Source organism: Orcinus orca, chromosome 9, assembly GCF_937001465.1.
Source record: "Orcinus orca chromosome 9, mOrcOrc1.1, whole genome shotgun sequence".
NCBI lineage: Eukaryota > Metazoa > Chordata > Mammalia > Artiodactyla > Delphinidae > Orcinus > Orcinus orca.
This window is the reverse complement of record NC_064567.1, coordinates 94,355,127-94,378,631: the sequence shown is the minus strand read 5'-3', so window position 1 is coordinate 94,378,631 and position 23,505 is coordinate 94,355,127. Positions and strand designations below refer to the sequence as shown.

Sequence of the window (23,505 nt, the reverse complement as noted above, 5' to 3'; positions counted from 1 at the left end):
GGGAAGCAATCAGATCAGGTCCAAAGCTGAAGAGGCTCATGTGGAGATGCCAACTATCAACGTCCATTTGGGTGTCTGGATTGAAGACGAAGGACTTAGAAATAAAAAGAACCCCTAAACGTGAGGTCTTTAGATTTTATGAACAACCTTCACCTTTGTCACTTGGCCTCTTGGACAATTCTGTGGAGTAAAGAGGGCTGAATCTTACTGGCTTTATTTTATGAGTGAAAAAAAATCTCTATTATGATGATAGTCATTTGTTTCTATGTACTTCTATAAAATATGGTTTAAAACGGGAAGCCTTTTCAGCTGCACGTGCAGATGGAGAACAGACATGCCTTATAAGGGCTACAGCACGCATTGTTCAGTGTGCTGCGTGTTTGGCTTTCTCCTGATTTCTGAGAAGGTGAAACTGAAGGATGGGTTTTCTAAGGTTTCGTACTGCGAGGGTGATACATGTGCAAATGTATATTGGCTCCGAGATGACCAGTAGGGCATCATCAGTTTTGTCTATTGAGTGGTATTAGTTATTAAACCCATGCTCTGTTTTACATACATTGGGGTTCTCATATGATCACTCTTTGAGTCTTTGTTAATACTTGCAAACAGCAAAGTGTGAGAAGCATCCTTGCTCCTTAGAAATGTGTCTGGGCTCCACTCTCTGACAAGTGGAAGCTCATTGAGAAGGTGCAGGATGGGGTCCTCTCTGTAAGGATGTGCCCACTAGTACCGGGGAAGGTGCATACCCATGTATCGGGGCTATAGTCCCTGGGACTGTAGGTGGACTGGGGTACCAGAAGTAGGTATGGACTCCAGAAGTAGACCATGTTGTCTGTCCTCAGGGGCCCATAGGCACAGATGGACATCACTGAAGTTTAGATACTTACCAAGTATAGTTTGTAAAGACTGGGTCCCGTGTAGTTGGTCTGGAAACCAGGGTCACTTTGGGGACAGGAAGGAGAGGACCCATATGGAGATCACATTGAAAACATATGGAGCCTGGGTCTTTTGAGACAAGGTAAGAAGCTGTCGAGTCCTGATGGAGGGCCTTGGGGAGAACTGCCAGTTAGGTCACCCTCTGAGGCAGCGTAGCTGTCAAGCATCACAGCAGAGGTAGGGGGTAGCATGGAAGCAGAAGGGGCATAGGCTGTCCTGGTGGCAATAGGGGAGGAGGGCAGGAGAGCTTGGGCCTTAGGGAAACACAGGCAGCAGATGACCCAGACAAAGCCCTGCTCAGTGAAAGCAGTCTCGAGACCACTGACCTCTCCAGGAAGGAGTGCCCACCTGAACACACTAGAAGGTTTGTTGACACCCCCCAGATCTCCATTGCTCCCTGTCCTGAAGTAGAGTGCTGACGATGTGGATTCCTCTTGGAGGTTTTTGAGCAGTTCAGTTCGTCCGGATGGTAGGAAACATGAGAGGAAGAGGGACAGGAATGGCCTCTGTCCTCTGTGGACAGGGCTGGGGTTGTACCAGAAGCCCGGGGAGGCCAGTGCCTCTTGTCTGCAGTGTAGCTTCACTGTCCAAGGGCATTGCCATGCCAGCAGATGCTCTCAGGGACAGTGGGTCAGAGAAATCCTGAAACTCATCCAGCATCCCGAAGGGAATGGGGCTAAAAAAATCAAGCTGAGAAGTCCAGTGAGGGAGGGAAGAAGGGAAGGGTAGCCAGCAAGAAAGGAAGTCCCAGGTGTGAACCCTGGGGAGTGGAGGTCGGTGGTAGTTGTGGACCCCCGTGCATGCAGCTCTGGGCTTTCTGTCCACACACCCAGGAGCGTGCACAGGGCAGCATCAGGGTGGAGGAAGGGGTCCCAAGTGCAGCTCGGGGGCTGTGCGTGGACAGGGAAGGAAGGAGGTGGTCAGGTAAGTCACATGACAGTGGCCGTTGAAGGGCTGACAGTCAAATGGGCCTCACGTTCCAATGAAGGTGGGCAGAGAGTTCAGGTGTGGTATTGGGATGAACTTGAAATAGGTTTTGATTTTATTTTTCCTTTGAATTTTCTCCTTTCTTGGTCTATGCTATCAGTGTAATAATTCTTTTTTTTTTAATTAATTGTTATTGGAGTACAGCTGCTTTACAATGTTGTGTTAGTTTCTGCTGTAAGGCAAAGTGAATCAGCTACACGTATACATATATCCTCTCTTTTTTGGATTTCCTTCCCATTTAGGTCAGCACGGAGCACTGAGTAGAGTTCCCTGTGCTGTACAGTAGGTTCTCATTAGTTATCTGTTTTATACATAGTAGTGTATATAGATCAATCCCAATCTCCCAATTCATCCCACCCCCCCTCAGTGTAATAATTCTATAAACTCAGCCTTTATTCGTGGGCCAGAGGAAGCCTCAGGTATTGAGAGCTTCCAAATTTTGGCTATCTAATCATTAACCGTGGGGATGCCGGAGGTGCAAATACCACAGCTGGCACTCAGAGCACCATCTTTAAGCAGAAACTTATTTCCCTCATATGATACCATCTGATGCTCACATAGCTGACGTCTTTGAGGGCGTGTGTACCACGTATGCCTAGTGGCTAATGTAAGATTGCAGGGAAAAGAGACATCTAAGAAAAATCGGGAATGTTTTGGTACGTGCGTTCTTTCCCCGTTAGAAATGGGAGATTCTCTCCCTCTTCTCCCATTTCCTTGCTCATCCGTACAAGGGAATCACTTCACGTCGAGTGCTTTATTATTTTACAATCCTGGGGAAAGAAGCACTTAAATAAACTCTTCGCTTAAAAGCTTTGTGTGTTCCTGCTTCATGGTGCTTTAGCGGCAGTGAGAATTCAGGGTTTAAGGGGCAGGAAAGTGGAGCCTTTCAGGGCTCCCAGTGTGCAATCAACGTGCTGGAATTTCAATGGATTCCAAAGGCGTAACAATAATAGCATTAAGAACAGACCAGGGCCTTTGATGTTATTGACAATAAAAGGGGGAGAGGGGGCGAAGCGGCCCCTGTCATTTCTGTCATGAGCTTTTAAACTTTTGACCTCTAACCTTTTGTGTCAAAGAGCTTTTTCCATATGGGTGTTAGCGGCCTGCTCAAGTCTCCTGAATTCACTGGAGCGTCCACGTTTCCTTGGTGGGAAAGGACATTCAGCGTCTTGGAAAAGACCCAACATGGGGCGGTTATCGCGGAGTGCCCACCATTGTCTGCTCCATCTTAGGGGGATGGCAGGGTGGGATGGGGTGAGGACACCACACGTCCACATGAGGTGACTCCAGCCTGGCGGGAAGCGGGCAGCCTTGCGGGGATAGAAGGTGAACTTCAGAGCTATGATTTAGCTCAGGGTATGCAGGCATCTGCCTGGAGTTGGCTCTGGGCATGGGGTGCCTGGAAGCTGCATGGGGAGGATTCAGAAAGATGGTGGGGCCTTTGGGGTGCCCTGGTTTGGCCTGTTAGGTAGATGGAAGGGTCCTGCAGTGCCAGACGGGCCTGGTTCACTGCGGCTATTATTTGGCCTCAGTTTCCTTTCTTGTCTTTCCTTCCTCCTTCACCTTTCTGATAAGAAACATGAATTGAGTTCCTACTGGGTGTGTGGTACAGTGAGCCTCTTCTGCCCTCGAGCCCCAGACAGCCTGGGAGGGAACGCAGATGGTTCTGGTCTGACAGCAGTGTCAGGGCAGGGCCTCATCCCCAGGTGGCCTGGCATGGTCCAGGAACACAGCGAGTGCCCCTCCTGTGTGTGTGTTTATCCGCCACAGCTGTGCGTACAGCGTGGGCTTCAGTGTGAGGGAGAGCTTCTGAGTAGGAACACAGGGCTTTCAGCGGGCTTAGCATCAGGGAGAGAGGAGATGTGGGTAAAAAGAGTTTGTCCGGGGCGGTCCCCAATAACCTGAAGAATGAAGAAGGGAAGAAGGAGCAAGTGGTTCCCACAGGGACTCAGGGAAGCTTGACTGAAGGGGTGACATTTGCACTGATTCTTGAAGAGAGAGTTGGATTCGGAGAAGGGGGAGAACTTCTCAAGCAAGGCGCAGCATAAGCCATAACAATGAAGGCAGCCCTGCATCTCGGACGGGGAAGTACCCTGAATGTAGCTGGGGGTTGGGGGCCTTGAATGCCATGGTAAAGGGTTGGGCAGGGCTGGGAAGGCTCTCCTAGACCACTGCAGATCTGGGGAGCAGGAAGGACCATGGTCCAGTCTAAGGCTTAGGGATGTAAGTCTGGAGAATATAGTTTAGAGAAGAGATGATAAGAAGCCTGAGCTCTGACTGTGTCATGGTAAGAAGCAGAATGGCTAAGAGTAGGGGCTTTGGAGTAAAAAGGACGCTCTGCCACTCTGTCCCTGCATTTCATTTCTTTGGATAAGGCCCTTAACCAGTTCCCTTGTCTGGAAGAATGGGCAGATTCATTCCTGCTCTCCAGGGTCAGAAGAAGAAATAGATGAGCTCATGAGTGTAAAAGGCTTATTTATTTAGCCCAGCACCTGACATATATTAAAGTATTCACTAATTGTCCTTATACTCACGATTGTTTTAGTATTATTAATTTCTATTAATGGGGCAAACCTTCGAAGACCTTTAGTTGTTGATGGACAGGAACTAAAATGGGGTGGGTGGTGGAGGAAGAGTCTATAATCTACTCCGCGACAGCTTCTCGCCTGATTTTGAGCGGAATGAACGTGGACCTCATTCATTATTTAAGGGCTACGCAGACTCTGACCAACACACCCTGAAGGTCACTGCTGGTTTTCCAGTGCCTTCAAAATATTTCTCAGGGTGGACTTGGATGGGTGGTTTCTCTTTGACTTAGCGGCCTTGTTCTCTGCTGTGGAACTCTGGAGAGAAAGGTAAAGGTGAGCTCTCTGATGCTCTGAGCCACAGCCCAGGCAGTTACCACGCAGGACGCCGGGGTTTGCGTGCCTGAGAGCTCTTCCTGATTCCTGGTTCGGAGCAGGATTTGAGCATCGAGGTGGGGCTCCACGACGGTGTCTGGGGCTGTGCTGGGAGTGCCAACTCTGGTGGTGGAGTAGAAAAAACACCAACTTGCATCACAAGGCTTTGGTTTCTGTGACTTTGGGTACCTCGTTTAGCTTTTCTGAGCAGATAATGGAATATTCCCTTCGTAGCCCTCAGGATCGTGTGATAATAGGAAATAAAGAGAAAGAAGACTTAGGGGGATAATAATAAAGCCTTGGAAGTGATGATTTTAGGGGTGTCAAGAGGATCCCATGAAGAAACGGACGTGAGTTTTATGAAATGGAAAGCATTGTATTCCTTTGCTTTTACATTTTGCTACCTGCTTCTGCTAATTTTGCAACATTGAAAAAAAAAAACATTTGGAAGCTCTTTTTTGAGTTATTTTAGACAGGACACAGCTTCTAGATCTCATCATCATTGTTAAGTGTTGGTTTACTAGCTAAACCAGGCAACCTCTGAATTCATTGTGTCTCTAAGGCTTCTGTAGTTAGAGCTGAGATACCAGATGCTTTCCTGGAAACGTTTCATTCTCTGCCTTCACTTCATCAGCGTTAAGAATCCCAAATGTGTTGGGCTTCCCTGGTGGCGCAGTGGTTGAGAGTCCGCCTGCAGATGCAGGGGACGCGGGTCCGTGCCCCGGTCCGGGAAGATCCCACATGCCACGGAGCGGCTAGGCCCGTGAGCCATGGCCGCTGGGCCTGCACGTCTGGAGCCTGTGCTCCGCAACGGGAGAGGCCACAACAGTGCAAGGCCCGCGTACCGAAAAAAAAAAAAAAGAATCCCAAATGTGTATTTTTGAAGCTATGAATTTGGCTTTTAAATTGTGCTATACAAAAAAATGGTCATTCACATAAGAATTTGTCACTGGTAAGAATTTCCATGCTTTCATAAGAAAATACACCATTAACATAGTTCAAATAAATGGATTTGTCACTTTTAAATATAGTGACTCCTTATATGTTTTCATGTGATTTCCCTTGGACAGTTTTGCAGTTTCAGTATAATGGCTGTAAACCTTCTCTTATTTCTCTTTGCTGCTTTTCCCTCTGTTTATTTTTTTCTCTGATCTTGGCAGGAAAGCTGGAAACAACAAAAATATGATGGCTGCATATATATGGGATCATAGGCAAGGCGCATTCCACAGGCTGCGGATGGAAGGATTTTATTGGTCGGTCAGTAGGCAGATGTGGTATATTTCTGCCATTGGGAATCCAATGGATGTGATTTTTAGTTGAGAAACTTGCAAAGACTAGTGGATAAAAGAAATTAAAAGGGACCAGGAAGGGGCGAGCTTAACTGTTTGTTCATTACCCAGGATACATTTGAGGTGGTAAAGGCAGATTTCTTGTTAATTTACTTGCAGAGGGCTATTTCTCATTTTCTTGTGGAAACACATAATTATGTTTGTAAAAGGATCATGGCCTGGATGGATTGTGATATGACCAGAGTGTAGTGCTGGGTAGCACTTAGATCTATTTAATATATCTGCATGCTTGGCACAGAAGAAATAATAGACTGCTATCTGAAAAGGACTTCCCTGGCGGTCCAGTGGTTAGGGCTCTGCACTTCCACTGCAGGGGGCACGGGTTTGATCCCTGGTCAGGGAACTAAGATCTCACATGCCATGCGGTGAGGCCAAAAAAAAGAGGAGTCAGGAATGTTGGGTGGTTGCCAGAAGTAAAAATTGCTTGGGTTTTATACATAACATAGTTTTGTTAATCAGCTTTCTACGTAACTTCGTGTATGTTTTACTTATAAGGAAACTTAAATTTGCAAATGTTAAGTGTTTATTGCCATCATTTGCTAGATTTACAGTCAATTTCATCCATTATCATTTTTATCTTAGAATTTATGATAAATAAAATCACAGGGTAAGTATCCTTTTTCTGAATAATTGTCAGATTGGACACTTCTACTGTAGAGATTTTTTAAGTCACACAAATAGGCATATCGGTATTTCACACATACAGTGTTATCACTCAGAAACTACGTATCCATAAAAAAAAAATGGTGTGTGGTTTTTCTGAGTTGTAAACATTTCTGAGAATTACTTTCTTGGGGTATGCTAAGGACAGGGTTTGTCAAACCATTTTCTGTAGGGCCAAAAGAAATATATTAGGTTTTGTGGGCCATGTGTTTCTCTGTCGCAGCTCTCCAACTGTGTCTCTGCAGTTTGCAGTTTGAAGGCAGCCATATGCAGTATGCAAACGAAATGGCACCTGTATTCCAATAAAACTTTATTTATAAAAACTGCCCAGGGGCTTCCCTGGTGGCGCAATGGTTAAGAATCCTCCTGCCAATGCAGGAGGGTTTGAGTCCTGGTCCGGGAAGATCCCACATGCTGCGGAGCACCTAAGCCCATGCACCACAACTGCTGAGCCTGCGCTCTGGAGCCCGCGAGACACAACTACTGAGCCCATGTGCCACAACTACTGAAGCCCGTGCGCCTAGAGCCTGTGATCCGCAACAAGAGAAGCCACTGCAATGAGAAGCCCGCACATCGCAACAAAGAGTAGTCCCCGCTCGCCGCAACTAGAGAAAACCCGCGTGCGGCAACAAAGACCCAACACAGCCAAAAATAAATAAATAAAGTAAATAGATTAATTTAAAAAAAAGAAATTTAAAAACTGCCCAGTGCAGGAGTTTCCCCCCCCATAGCGTATGCTCCACAAGTTAAACTTCCTGCCATGGTATAAAGAGACAAAATAATAGATCTTTTTTATGCAAGGCATCTATGAGATGTCTCGAGTATACTATAACTGCATTTCCTTAAAACTTGCACCGCATTACAGAGGGTCTTATAAACAAGATGATCTACACGGACGACTCTGGAGATGCTTCCAGCTGCACACAACATGCATGTAGGACTGGAAAGAAGGTTCCTGATGCTCCATGAAGCGCTTGCTTCATGGGATGATGCCACCTGGGTGTCCAGCAAGCCCACAGCTGGTCCCTTTGGGGTTCCACGCCTTAGATTCTGCTCATAGCAGACCAGCAGGGCCACATGCTTTAGACATTCCCGGTCAGGCATCCCGGGGCTGTCCTCAGAGGGGCAGACGAGCCCCTTGTTGGCGCTGTGTTATCCACAGGCATATTCCTGTCCACGGTATAATCCTGTCCACAGGCAGGAACACAAGGATGTCTGAATGGGGAGTCAGTCCGGGTGTGGAGTCCGTCCACATGGTGATGTGTTCCTTAGGCCACTGAGCCCTGGAAAAGGTCTTGCAGGTGTCAAGGTAATGATTGGAGACACTCAGCGGGGGGAAGAGGCAGAGATGACACTTGGGTGCCACTCCACCATCTCATTGGAGTGGTGAGGGCCCCTCTCTCCCCCTCTAGAGACCTCTCCTTTGACAGGTGCCGGATGATTCCTTTGGTTTTGGCAAAGTGGATGTTGCCCACATTGGGTTTTAACATTTCTACTGATGGCAGGCAATTGAGTGAATTGGAGGGGACTGGACATTCCTACAGGCGGGGCTGACCCTAGTGACAAGAAAAATCATCTCTAGTGCAGGTCTAGAGTAAATTCCAAAGTCAGTGAACAGATGACTTCAGGATTTAAATAAGCCAGGAGAATTTATGCCCTGGGCAGTTTACTCTTGTGGGTCTTCCTGTACTGTGTCCTCGGTACTTTCAGGCCACTCAAATATCATTAGGTGAATTATTCCTTCAGGGCACAAACGGAGGGGACTTTGATCTCTCTTTTTTAATCTACAATTTTTGTATGTAAATTTCAAACCTTAAAAGACAGTTTCCCAGAATGGCATCCGAGAGATCTCATAGCCTGAGGATATTAAAACTATTTCTTGGGAGAAGGATGCAACAACTGAAGATAAACCTCCGAGTGTCTTTTCCTGGCCACAGGTTTTATGATCAACCCAGGCTGTTGTGAGGAGACCTAAAAATCAATGTCTCTCATTCCTAATGAGAGGCTCACCGCACAGCCTGACGACAGCCAGTGTGAAATCGAATACTGACAACTATACCCAGCACAAATATTGTTACTATGCATTTCAGTTTAAACATGTGTCAAGCCAGTTACATATTTATGGGGTTTAAAGACTCTTCCACTCGTGCCTAGGATAATAGGCACTCTGCAAATCTCCGTTTAGTCTGAGAGGAATTTGGTCCAATAGTCAAACCTCTTGCGAGTCTGTAATAAATCATCTTTGCCGCCCAAAGCATGGACAGTTGACTGCTTCCCACTGCTCCCCAGACTTCCCCCACCTGGCAGAGTGTTAATTCCTTCAGTAAAATTGATTCCCCCAGTTCTGCACATTATTCTCCCTGTCTTCCATTTAGCCCGTTAGTTTGCTGACAGCAGAGTACACAGCACTTAGCAGCTGGTTTGTGGAACCATCAGTCAGGAAATTGTATGATAAATAGGAGGGAGCCAGGTTTAGCGGCACTTCCTTCTGCTTCAGCAGTTTTTGCCCGACTTTGGAAAAGTCATCATGTGGTGTTTTGTCAAGGGCCAGAGCAGGAGATGGCTGCGGTGCGGTGACTTATTACACATACCCCTGAGTTACGATGCTCTGCAGCTGTGCTGCTCATGTGTAAATAATAAACCGGGAGGTGGGTAATTATGGCGGCTGCTGGCGACACGGGCCTGTTCTCGTCCTGTGGGTTTTCTTGGACAGCTTCTTGGGCTCGTGATGGAATATACTGCGATCTTCCACATAGAAACGACCAGCTGAGATGCAAGGGAAGCACTCCATGTTTGAGGAGTGGCAAGCATTTTCTTTTTTTGAGAGGTGTGTTGGGATGAATGTCATGTGATGCCACATATGTTAAAGGACATGCTCGTCCTGCTTTTTATTCTTCGTTTTTACTGTTAAGCTGTGGTCAAGCGTGTCTTGAATTGGAAGAGGGCTGTTCCGTTGCGTTTACCAGAAAGCGGCTTAAGAGGTGTGATTTCCACTGATAACTGACATGAGGTGTAATTGTTTGCACAGACTTCGTTGGTCCAGGAGACCAATAGTAATTGTAGTTATTTTCAACTAAATCGAGAAGGAAACAAATAGAAATAAAAATGCTTAAACTAAAATCAGATGTCTTTGATGAAATCAGATCATATCCATATTGTTTGGCTCTCTATTTAACCTGATTCCAGAATATGGAATTCATAAATTTCCTTGGGACATAAATAAACACTTCGAGTAAACAGTGCCGCAAGACGCATCGCATACTTTCATTCAGAATTAACTTTCAAACTCACAAAGCACACTCAACGGTGAGAAATGACTACTAAATGCCCCAGGAATTCCTAACCCTAACCCTAACCCTTTTCTCTTAAATATTTTTTCAATGCTTGGTCATTTTCTCTCTCATTCTGAAAGAAAGAGAGAGGGTGAGAGAGAGTGAGAGCGACAGTGAATTTAAATCCTGTTAATTTCTTAAGAATAAAAGGATGGCAATGCCTTTAAATATCTGTAGTAGTCTTGTAGTTTTCCTTGGGGTAAAGATTTATACTGCTTGGGTACATGCTTTTGATTTTATTGAATTATGTGCCTGGTTTTCACCCCCTATGCATGTAATCTTTGCAATGTTATTATAAATACTCATATAAAAAAATAATGACTGTTATTTCCTGGATATATGAGGCATATATTGAATGTAGAATCAATTCACACATTTTGAGCCCTGGTGTGTATGAAAAATCTGGATTTGTGCTTCTTCTTAATTCACAGCTGCACCCACATAGAGAAGAGCAGATACAGTTAACACCCACTTATCTGTTGCAGAGAATTTAATCACACAGCATACAGCCAAGAGCCAGGAAGTAAAGAAGTGAAAATATCTTCCAACTCTGACATGGTTGTCACAAAGTCCCTCAAAACGCCATATAGGGCTTCCCTGGTGGTGCAGTGGTTGGGAGTCCGCCTGCCGATGCAGGGGACGCGGGTTCGTGCCCCGGTCCGGGAAGATCCCACATGCCGCGGGGCGGCTGGGCCCGTGAGCCATGGCCGCTGAGCCTGCACGTCCGGAGCCTGTGCTCCGCCACGGGAGAGGCCGCAACAGTGAGAGGCCCGCGTACCGCAAAAAAACAAAAACAAAAACCGCCATGTAAAATGATGTGTGGGAAAAACCTTAGCAGGTGTGTCAGACGGTATGAATGCTTAATTTACACCCAGTTCTAGTAGGTTTATTCCTCCAGGTTCCAAGAGCCCATGACACGTGTTAAGTTTGAAGTCTGCTGGAAACAACCTTGTTCGAATCAGCAGTGACCACTAACAGGCGAAGAAGACAAAGAACTAGGCTTGGGTGTGCTCGCCATCTCCCTGACCCCCGATCCCCGTGACCTCATGCCCACCTGATCCCGAATGCCAATGATTCATTTGGGCCTGTTCGAAATTTAAAATCAGGAAACATTCACTGAGTAGGTGTCAGACTTTCAAACTCATGAAAAAGATTACTCCACTCACTTTTACGTTGTTTTAGGAAAGATACATCATTTTCTAACAAAATGGTTAAATGAAGTAGGACAATTTGGGCTCTGCAGGACATTGCTGGGTAAACTTTTCAACTTAGCACACAAACTATCAAGATTTGTGTTACCAAAAATACCAATTCCAACATCCTCTCATATTAAATCCTAAGTGGTGCATTTAAAATATAAATGATTTTTTCATATGGACTTTATAAAATGTATAAAGTGTGATCAGGCAGTCAGCACATCCCTCACCTGTTGAATTTGCAGCATCGTTGTACGTTATGATATCATGGTGACAGTGATGAGACATTACTAAGATACTTCCTTTTCTCCCTTGTATCGCTCCCTCCCTGCTTTATCGTATAACAAGCACAAAATACAGTGAGTAATTGACATTTTCAGTGCTGTAGAACCTCTTCTTCTGGGTTCTAAATCTGGTGGAATTTGGCTTTGGGTGCCTTCATAGTGCTGTCAGTGCTGTAATGCTGTACATTAATAGTTTTTCTCTCCTATTTTTTTCTCCTAACCATATTCTTAGATTCTCAAAGGAAGGCAACAGGGGCAAAGTCTCAAAAAAGGAAAGTAAGATATCATAATTATTTTTTTAAAGTTCTTTTGTTTACATTCTGAAAAATGCTTGTTGAAGAAAATTCGGAAAAAAGAGAAATGTATAGGGAAGAAAATGAAAACCACTTGAATTCAACAAACACATGTATAATGGTCACCCCCAGGACTTAAGGAAGTTCACAGTGGGAGGTGCAGTCACACCCTAATCTATGTTTGATACACCCACTCCCCTGCCCCGCGTGGAGGTTCTGTGTCACTTTTTCCATCCGTCGCTTTGCAGGGCGTCATTTGGAATTGCCTTTGCCGCCTACCACACTAGGCAAAATCTTCGGACTTTTAGCAGAAGCTCAAAGCCCTTCTGAGGCACATTTGGTGTACACGTCAATTCCTGGGAGTGTTTCTTGAGCAGCAGCGACATGATAGGGACATGCCGGCTTCCAGGACGACCACATGTGGAGGGTAGCATTTGCAGCACGAGTTCCGAGTTCCTGTATGTTTGCTGTCTTATCGGGCTCTGAGCCGTGGAGGCTCACCTCCTGATTTTGGATTTCTTTACTGCTTCTTGAAATTGGGAAAAACTTTAGTCTCGGTGGTGCTTCTCATGGTAAAATCTGGTAAAACTATTTTCAGTTCTTGCAGTGAATTACTATTTAGAAAAAAAAGCGTATTTTCAGATTTGTCAGAGGTAATCAGGGCGAGTAAATGGAGGTAGAGAACTACTGTAAGTACGTGCATACACGGGAACCCCAAAACAGTGATGGCTGAGAGCGGGAGGGGAGGCTGGTGTGGGTCCCAGGGGAATGCTGGGGCTGCAGGGAAGGGGTCTTCAGTGTGCGCCAAACCCCCCTCTGTCAGGCCAGGTAGCATTTCTCTGGCCAACCTATACATTTGCTGCCCCTGTGTTGGGATTCCGGAGGCCTGACCTAGAACAAGATGGAGGGGGAGGATGCATTTAAAATTTTAAAAAGTGTGTGTGGGGCTTCCCTGGTGGCGCAATGGTTGAGAGTCCGCCTGCCGATGCAGGGGACGCGGGTTCGTGCCCCGGTCCGGGAGGATCCCATATGCCGCGGAGCGGCTGGGCCCGTGAGCCATGGCCGCTGAGCCCCTGCGCGTGCGGAGCCTGTGCTCCGCAACGGGAGGTGCCACAACAGTGACAGGCCCGCGTACCGCAAAACAAAACAAAACAAACAAAAAAAAGTGTGTGTGTGTGTACACGTGCCATGGATTCTCGCAGGGACTTTCGTTTTTTTATTTAACATCTTTATTGGAGTATAATTGCTTTACAATGGTGTGTTAGTTTCTGCTTTATAACATAGTGAGTCAGCTATACATATACATATGTCCCCATATCTCTTACCTCTTGCGTCTCCCTCCCACCCTCCCTATCCCACCCCTCTAGGTGGTCACAAAGCACCGAGCTGATCTCCCTGTGCTACGCGGCTGCTTCCCACCAGCTATCTATTTCACATTTGGTGGTGTATATATGTCCACGCCACTCTCTCACTTCGTCCCAGCTTACCCTTCCCCCTCCCTGTGTCCTCAAGTCCATTTTCTACATCTGCGTCTTTACTCCTGTCCTAGCAGGGACTTTTGAACATGACTCTTTTCCTTACAAAGCATCATGGGTATGGGAGAAATGAAAGCTAGTAGTGATATTACGTCTTTGTCTGAAACTCTCTTGACAGTGTCATTTTAAAATTAAAAAGTGGGGAATTCCCTGGCGGTCCAGTGGTTAGGACTCTGTGCTTTCACTGCCGAGGGCCCGGGGTTCAATCCCTGTCTGGGGAGCTACGATCCCACAATCTGCGTGGCGAGGCCAAAAATAAAAATTAAAAATAAAAAAGCGTCTTGGAGTCTGTTCCTCTTGGCTTTGTGGCGGCCCTTGCCCTCTGGCCGGCCTCTTGCAGGGTAGAAGCACGTGTTGTTTCTCTTTCTTGCTTTGCTGCTTGCGTCCAAGTTGCATTCAGAGACTTTACTGCCTCGGGTGCTGGTATTAGTATCTGCTTGGTTCTGAGCTGTAAAGAACTCTTCCACACATTCTTCAGGTAGATTCGGCATCAGTTGTGAAGACTGTGTTAGCAGTGTGGTTTCATGGATTGGCATTCCATTTCAGAGGGTTCCATTTATACAGGCTGTACTTTCTTTCTTTTTCAGACCCTCCTCATCTCTTTCCTGCATTCCATCCTCCCGTACCAATCGATGCAAGACACCATGAGGGCCGTTACCATTACGATCCGTCTCCAATCCCTCCATTGCACGTGTAAGTATTACCACTTTACCCGTCAGAGAAACAGCACAAAATTCTGGCTTTCACCATCTCAGGATTTTTGTTACCAGCACAGCTACTGGTCTTTGAAGATGTGATAGAAGTCTAAGATTTACTTTTGAAATACAACAAGCCTGTATGTTCCTGGACTCACTGAAGCAAATCCCCGCTGCTTCCTGAAGAATGCCTGTCACACTAGGTGGCTGGCAGGTATTTCTTATATAGTTTTGCTGACATGTGTTCCGTGGGCTGTAAATACTAAATTAAAAAATTGGGCCTAATGGAAGGTTACCACTCAGGATGTGTATTTGGTCGAGAGCGGGTATGAAGTTTTTCATGCTCCAATGTCTGTTACGGGAAGGTCCTGTTCCAGGGATGAGGATGCATCGTAATGAAATGTTCATGGTAAATTTTCATAGCCCCTGTGGTGTGTACACCAACGGTCACTTGATTGATGGGAACGTCACCCAAACAAAATGGCAAATGTGATCGAGCACATAGTTTACACAAAGATAAAAGGAGAGAATGGGGGTGATAACATACATTAGAAAAGGAAGAAGAAAAGCCAGATATCATATATGAGGCTAAAAAAAATGATACAAACGAACTTATTTACAAAACAGAAACAGACTCACAGACCTAGGAAACAAACTTATGCTTACCAAAGGGGAAAGGTGCAGGGGAGGGATAAATTGGGAGTTTGGGATTGACATATACATGCTCCTATATTTAAAATACATAACCAACAAGGACCTACTGTATAGCCCAGAGAACTCTGCTCAATATTCTGTAATAACCTAAATGGGAAAAGAATTTTAAAAAGAATAGGTACATGTATATGTATAACTGAATCACTTTGCTGTACTCCTGAAACTAACACAATGTTGTTAATTAACTAGACTCCAATATAAAATAAAAATTAAAAAAGAAAAAAAGGAAGAAGAAAATATCCTGGAAATTAATGTGATCTTACTCAGGTTAGGGGGGAAAGATGATCAGGTAGTCAGGATAGCCCTCACCTAAACTAAAATGGTCTTCGTTTGCAGTATTGTCCAGAAAACTGATATATACTATAACAAGGGGAGTCAATCTTCGGGAGCCGCTGACCGTTATGAATGGCCTTGGTTTTACATTTGGTCATATCTAGTAATCACCCTTCATTCTGAGACAGTAAAGTTAGAAAAGCCCAAACAATACTTTGAAGAATACTGCTAGTTATTTGGATGGTAGATTGCATCTCCATGGCTCTTAGTTATAGCTGTGTAATTACATATACACCAAAGAAAAATGAAGTTGTTTTAAAACAAGTCCTCCTCTGTGAACAGAATTAATTGATATTAACAATCCTAACTATATGCCCAAGTACACATATAATATTTTATCCACAGTTTTCTGGATCTATCTCCCATTACTGAATTGTAATTTCAGAGCAGATTTGCCTGGAGGTAAGTCATAAATCTGTGTTCAGATTTCTATAAGCATTAAAGGAGAAATGGATATTTAGGGAGAGAGAATGCAGAAACTTGTGACTTTATTCTTCAACTTTTCACTAGAACACAAGTAAGTATTTACAGTCTTCTAAAGCCTGCTAAAAATACACTCAAATAAAACCAAGACGCCAATTGAAAGCCCCCTAATACAAAGGGAAGGAAATTATCATTTCAGGCCGAAACCTGCTATGGAATTCATCCTGTTCTACCAAAGTTTTGCAGTACAGATGGGACCACAAGGGTCTCAGACGAGGATCTGCCCTGTGGTACAGAGCCAGCAAGGGCCCACCGGGCCTGGGAGATGCAGATGATTTCTCCCAGACTCCAGTCTCTGAAGTGCTGAAGTAATTTAAATCAGATTTTCTATGGGATTTCAGAGTGCTTCACTGTTAAAAGTTCATCTTACAGAGAAATTTCAAAAAGTGAGTTTATATGATAGAATAAACTAGTTCCTCTGCATTCATTATGGTTTGCCTTGTAATTCAATTCAAATATGAATTTATCAGTAAAAATCTCAAGTCTTGGTTCTTTGGCAGAATGTAAGAACAGCAAGCCCTCGTATAGATCACACTGTATGTTCTAGGCCCTAATTGCTGTATCCAAAGAATTAGCTCGCTAGAGATAACACCACAGGATAAGGCAGGTCAAGTTTGGAGAATCCTAGGGGAGAGGGCTGCATTTTCTACAGGACTGCTGAGCGGGGATTTTTATAGATTTTAATATAGTCAACCCTTTGTGTCTTCCGGTCCTGCATCTGAGGGTTCAACCAACCTTGGATTGAAAATATTGGAGAAGAAAATTCCAGAAAGTTCCAAAAAGCAGAACTCGAATTTGCAGCACACTGGCAACTATTTTCAGAGCATTTCCATTGTATTAGGTATTATAAGTAATCTGGAGGTGATTTAAAGTATCCAGGAGGATGTTCATAGGTTACACGCAAACACTGTGCCATTTAATATAAGGGATTTGAGGATCCACGGATTTTGGTATCCGTGAGGGCTGTGGAACCAGTGCCCTTCAGATCCCGAGGGATGGTCGTCCTTCCTGCTTTTTCAGCCAAGCTTTAGGATAATTTTGGAGCAATTGACTGAATTGTTCTCTAGCTGCCTAAATGTTTAGTTACCAAAGATTCATGATGTACGGCTTGTAGATAGTCCTGAGCCTCCCAACACACGCTCTGGAGGTGCTAGGGGAGTGTCATTGCTGGGCACAGGGCGTGCTGAGCACGTGCTTCGTGGTCTCCTGGGACTGCTCGGCGTAGCGGGGTCCTGGGTGGAGACACTGAGCTTTTGGAGTAGGCTCTGGGAAGCTAGGGTCAGTCTCACCTCTGTGCCTTATAATGTGACATTCTGTCTGTATCACCCTCAGTGGTCTCCCCTCCCTGCTTGGCAAACACTGGTCAAACTCCTCACCCTCAAGGCCTAATTCAAAATCACTTCTGCTGGCTGTCCCAGAGGCTGTTCCTCAGAGAACCTTGTGTGCCTTTATCGCAGCCAAATCCTCTTGCCTGGTCAGTTATTGTTTAGCGGTCACTGCCCCTGCTAGATTTGCAGGCATTGCCTAACCCTCGGCCAGGCACTCAGTAAAGCATGCTCAGTAGACCTTCAAGGTCATTTTAGGCGTGGAGGGTAATCTAGGCAAATATAGCTTGGTTACTAAAATCTTAAAAGCGCATCTTTGCCAAGGGGCTAAAGCAGTAGCCTGGAAAAATAAAATGATTTTATCTAGAAGCTGAATTCCAAAATGCTTGTTTTATAATTAGCTTCTAGAAAATGAGATCAAGTGAGCTTACGGAGTTTTCAGAATAAATATTTTTAATTATAAGTAGACAACATCTGGGGATATTCTCATTGTTTCGTGCACAGGATTGTTCTTGTGGTGTCAACTTCAACAATTAAATTGTACGTCTCCTGAAACAGGATGTGTGTTGATGATGGAAATGCCAACAGGTCTCTGTTTAGAAGGATGGCAGACACTGCGATAATTATGCTATCGTATCCTATCATTAATGATTCTATTGAAAGAGGTTTGTAAATTGCTCCTCTTTTTAGATAAACCAGCCTGTATTAAGGCGTCAATGATATGGTGCAGAATTAAATTAGAATCTCAGAAAATGAAATATGCTCTGTATTAGCTGTTTGACACTTAATTTGCCTCTGAATGAGTACAGGAAATCACAAATTAACCTGCCTTTGTTTTTCCAACCATGGCTTATTAGGTGTTAGAACAACTGCAATTACAGCCTAATAATAACCACCAAACCTTATAAATATGTACGGAAATGCGTCAGTGTGTGTTAAAGAGCCCAGTTTGTTAAATGGAATGCCTTTAGCTTACCCGATTTACTGTCACAGTGTTCTCCAGAGTGTATGGTCAGGCAGTGTTAGACAGAGTATAGACATTTAAATTGTTACAAATACAGTACTGGAAATAATGTTAGAATGTATTAGGATTTCCTTTCTTAATTCGAAATCATGAATTCAGATGTGGGATTTCTAAGGGGGACATGGAACGTCAGTGTCATCTTTCCCTGAGTTGTCATGTAAAGGTTGTCAGAAAAATGTATGATTCCTGCCTTATGTTTATTTAATTCAAGTAGTTTGAAAATTAAGAAACACTGGATATGGGGAATGTTCCCTTTTCTTCTGAAAGTTATTCTCCACGGAATTCACCAGAACTTATGTTCAACAGCTAATTGGAGTGTCTTGTTCTCTCTCAAATCATTTGCTTTGACCACAGAGTCCATGTTTTATTAAGCCATGTAGGAAAAAGTACAATGTTTTAGAAAAATATCAATGAGTATATTTTATTACGTTGCGGAGATCGTTTGGAGCGTTAATGATAGAACCTGAACCTGTAGCCACATGGTCAAGGCAGAAATTTCATGTGGTTATTTCTACTTCTTGGTCTTCTCTCTGCTTCCTGCTCTGCATTGTTTCCATCAGGGCTGTGGGGTTGCATAACTCCAGGAGCTATCGTTGTAACCTACAGAAATTGATGGTGTTCTCTAGGCTAAGGATTACTACTTGTTTTAAAATTCCACTTGGAGACGCAGACATAGAGAATGGACTTGAGGACACGGGGAGGGGGAAGGGTAAGCTGGGACGAAGTGAGAGAGTGGCATGGACATATATACACTACCAAATGTAAAATAGCTAGCTAGTGGGAAGCTGCCGCATAGCACAGGGAGATCAGCTCTGTGCTTTGTGACCACCTAGAGGGGTGGGATAGGGAGGGTGGGATAGGCAAGAGGGAGGAGATATGGGGATATATGTATACGCAAGAGGGAGGAGATATGGGGATGTATGTATACGTATAGCTGATTCACCTTGTTATAAAGCAGAAACTCATACACAATTGTAAAGCAATTATACTTCAATAAAGATGTTGAAAAAAATAAAATAAATTTTAAAAATAAAATAAAATTCTACTTGGAAATTTAGACAATGGGAATATTACATCCCTCTCCACTAGCAACAGTTGTATCTTCAAGTGACTACTTTCACATTAATGAAGAAAGCGCTCTTTCTCTTGCATTTTGAGTGTGTGCTTTTTTTTTCTTTGCTTTAGTGTTAGAATGCATTTAAGCACGCTTACTTTTGAAAGTAATTTTTTTGTTTGTTTTGTTTTGTCTTTTGGCCGCACTGCACGACGCGCAGGATCTTAGTTCCCTGACCAGGGATCGAACCCGTGCCCCCATGCAGTGGAAGCACAGAGTCTTAACCACTGGACCGCCAGGAAAGTCCCCAAAATATCGATCTTTTCCATACAGGTTTTTTGAGCCCAAGTTTCCCCATTTATGGACCAATATGAATTGCGGACTGTCCGTCTGCTTCTGCTGAGCTTGGCAATTCATTTTTAAAAGCAGGATCAGCCTCAGTTACTAATTGATTACAATAATTCGAGCCCCACAGATCTTGACAATGGAGCTGAGAGCTACCCTTGTCTCATGCTGTGGATGCGAGCAGCGCTGCATCCCAAGCCAGCACTCTGACAGTCTGTCGCACTTCACCATCCACTTAACTAATTCATTTTACAAAATCAGCTTCATCTCTTCTCTCCTGGGGGAAAGGAGTACTCATGTTCTCTTCTACTCAGCAGCTCTTTCTTCTCTGAGTTGAGTCAACGTGCCTCTTTCCAAGGCTGCCTGACTCACTGGAATTATTTCACCAAAGTGTGAAGAGCTGCTTCTCCCACTAAAAGTGGTCCACTTCCTGGCCCCTGGGGAGAGGACAGGACACGGTAGATCATTAATATGAGCTGGGAGAGAGAGGGATTTGGAAATAAATGAGGCTCCCCCCGCCGCCACCATGGTTATGACTGCCTTTTAGGGTTCCGAGCGGGGAGACCAGTAGCAAGTTTAGAGTAAGAATAAATACATTTCTTTCCAGACAGAGGAAGCGCTAGGAAAAGATAGAGTATTATGGTAAAAGCTTAGAGAAAGAAAGTGGAAGTGGATGACCAGAACTACTACTCAGTTTCCCTCCGTCCTCTCCTCCCTCCCTGGGTTCAGCACCTTGTGTGAGTTGCTTAGTGGGAATTCATCTAATAATCATTCAAAAGCAGCCTTCAACCTAGCCATCTACTTAAAACTTGGTGATGGGCTCGTAATACGTAATAGTGATTTCATTATTTTCATTCACAGGGAAAGCCTCCAGTAAAAATGTAGAGATTGAGCAAAACCTTGTGTTTGTATTTGGGGGCATAACTTGTTTGGAATATTTTAATAGTACAATTTAAAATTAACACAGGCAAGTCCTTTTCCCCCGTGTTTGTGCTCTACCGTAAACGTTATTGAGACTGATAAAGTGTGATGACATATCAGATTTCGGGCATACCTTTTTTTATTGTGCTTTGCAGATATTTAATTTTTTTACACATTGGAGGTTTCTGGAAACCCTGTACTGAGCAAGTCTATGGATACATCTTTCCAATGGCATTTGCTCACTGATAGTTAGCATTTTTTAGCAATAAAATATTTTTAATGAAGCCATGCACATTGGCTTTTTCTTAGACATAATGCTATTGCACACGTAATAGACTACATTATACCGTAAACATAACTTTTATGTGCACTAGGAAACCAAAAATTCATGTGATGTGCTTTATTTCCTTTATTATGATTATTATTTCCTTTATTATGATCTGGGACCCATAATAAATATCTCCCAGGTAGGCCTATACAGCAAATATTGTAGCTAACATTTTGTAACACTCACCTCCACCCTCCAAAATAAGAAAAGAAAAAAGAAGAGAAAAGAGAAGAAAAGAAAATGAACTAGGTTATAATCACATCTCTTGGGGGCACAGACCACCTGTGTATGTCTTTGCATTTGCTAGGCTGAGCCCGTGCCTTTGCAGAGTGGCTCCTGGATAAATATTGTTTTCCATGGTGATAATGGGCTCTCCTTTTTTAGGCCAGAGCAGGATGACTGCCATCCTCTTTCTTTTGTTTTTCTTGGTTTACTTTGGTAGAGCGTGTCACCTCATGCCAACAAAGCTAGCACACTGAGGGCTCAAAATCAAAAGCTCGATTCCTTCTGAAGATGATGTTAATATAAATACCTACTGCAGTGTCAGATGCTCTCCACTGCCAAGTGAATTCCCTGATATTAAATTAGTTACTGGTTGTGAAGGTCTGAGGTCACCTTATGTGACTAGGTACCATTGAACTTAATAGCTGCTTCTCAGGCCCCTCACGTGGAAATAAAATTAATGAAATTATCAATCTTTAATTGATAATGTAATATGAATACCAAAATTCCAAATATAAGGGGGAAAAAGAAATGACAAGACCATTCACATAAAAAATACAATAATGGCCATAACTGACTTTTTTTTTTTTTTTTTGCGGTACGCGGGCCTCTCACTGCCGTGGCCTCTCCCGTTGTGGAGCACAGGCTCCGGACGCGCAGCCTCAGCAGCCATGGCTCACAGGCCCAGCCGCTCCGCGGCATGTGGGATCTCCCCAGACCAGGGCACGAACCCGTGTCCCCTGCATCGGCAGGCGGACCCTCAACCACTGCGCCACCAGGGAAGCCCCCATAACTGACATTTTTGACTACTTACTGTGGGCACAATTTTAGAAACTTTACAAAACTATCTCACGTAGTACTTAGAATATTCAGCCCTAGGATGGAGTTATTATCACTAGCCTCCTTTCCAAGATATGGAAACCTTGACACAGAGAAGTTAATGGTTGTGCCATTATTTAAACCTAGACATCAAACACTACACTCCTTGCACTTGACTTTCATCCTCTGCTCATGAAAACGAGCACTGGGGCCTTTGGTGCTCTAGTTTATACTTACGGGATGAGCCCAAATAGTTCTAACAATACCTGATAGGAAATTTTCAGTGTCACTGGCTGTCATCGTCTTCTGCAGAATTCTAAGATAGGAACATGGCAGTGAGGAGAAGAGCTGGAAGAAGCCTTGTCTGTAGCAAAACAAAACAGAATTAGATACACATCAAGGTTTGCTACTGTAGAACTTGTAACCCCCAACAGCTGGACATTTATATATCCAGCTACATGGAGTATTGGGTGAATTGTGATTCATCCACTTGGTAGAATATTGAAAAAAAACAGTAGCATTTGAGAAGACCATATGAAAACATGGATAAATAATGGTCAGCGATTACAGCCGTGTACCCTATAAAATGTAAGCCATGTTGGATGAGATCATAACGTGTATCTGCCTGCCTGGAACCTTCTTCCCTAAGATGTCCATGGCTTGCTCCCTTACTTCATACAATTCCCTGCACAGGCATCTCCTCATCAGAGAGGTCTTCAATGAAGAACCATCTAATGAACAGGGATTGACAAACTATGGCCTGTGAGCCAAATTCGGCCCATGGCTTGTCTTATTGGAATCTAGTGACTGCCGCTTACTTACTATTGTCTATAGCAGCTTTAGCAATCAAGGGCAGAGATGAGCGGCTGAGATAAAAGACATGGCCCGCAAAGTCTAAAATACAAAATTTCCCAAGGCCTGATCTAAAATAACACCCCCTTTCTAGCCTCACTACCCGCTTTCTCTGCCTTATTTTTCTTTTTTTTATAAGTGATGCCATGCACCATATTTTCGACTTTCAGGCTTTCCCACTGCTATTCCCAACATTTCTTGTTGCATATCGTATCAGTTCACAAAGAAGAAAATAAGTCTTATTGTTTGGGTATCATTTCCTATGATCAACTGAAAAAATGTAAAGTCTGCCTCATTTTCAAGCACTACCGTAGACCACGTACATCCACAGTTCCCAGTCTAAGTATGAAAATATTGGTGAGTTTCAATTCCTAAAGTTTAAAAATTTTGATGAGCTGGCGGTATCAATGCAGATGAACCCACCCACACTTTACTTTGCATTAAGAAATGAACATGAGGAAAATAAATGGTACTCCAAGGGCATACTACTTTTTTCTGTTTTGCAATATTCCTTTCTTTAAAAAAAATTATTGAAGTATAGTTGATGTACAGTGTGTTAATTTCTGCTGTACAGCAAAGTGGTTCAGTTGTACATATATATGCATTCTTTTTCATATTCTTTTCCGTTATGGTTTATCTCAGGATATTGAATATAGTTCCCTGTGCTCTATAGTAGGACCTTGTTGTTTATCCATCCTATGTAGAATAGTTTTGTCTTACAGTATTTCTAATGACTGAAATATTGAATTCGGTCATTGGTTACAGAGAAAGCAGGCCCTAATTATAGTGCATATTCAGAGAGTCTGAGAGCCAGCTTCTTGGATAAATTCCTGTGTTCTTTGTGCTGGGCTCAGCAGTCCGGCCGGGAGCAGATATTGACTGAAGGTATTCACGGCCACTGAACCAGAAGCTGCC

The 23,505-nt window shown here is 43.9% G+C and overlaps 1 protein-coding gene across 4 annotated transcripts in view; it reads left to right on the top strand.

The window, feature by feature from the left end:
* Positions 1 to 23,505, top strand: part of GLI3 (GLI family zinc finger 3) — a 288,668-nt gene that overhangs the window by 155,089 nt on the left and 110,074 nt on the right. For all 4 annotated transcript variants that reach the window (XM_049714656.1, XM_004263321.3, XM_049714655.1 and 1 more), the window contains exon 4: positions 14,063 to 14,168. In XM_049714656.1, the coding sequence (XP_049570613.1) occupies positions 14,063 to 14,168 (106 nt within the window). The remainder of the gene's footprint in view (positions 1 to 14,062; positions 14,169 to 23,505) is intronic.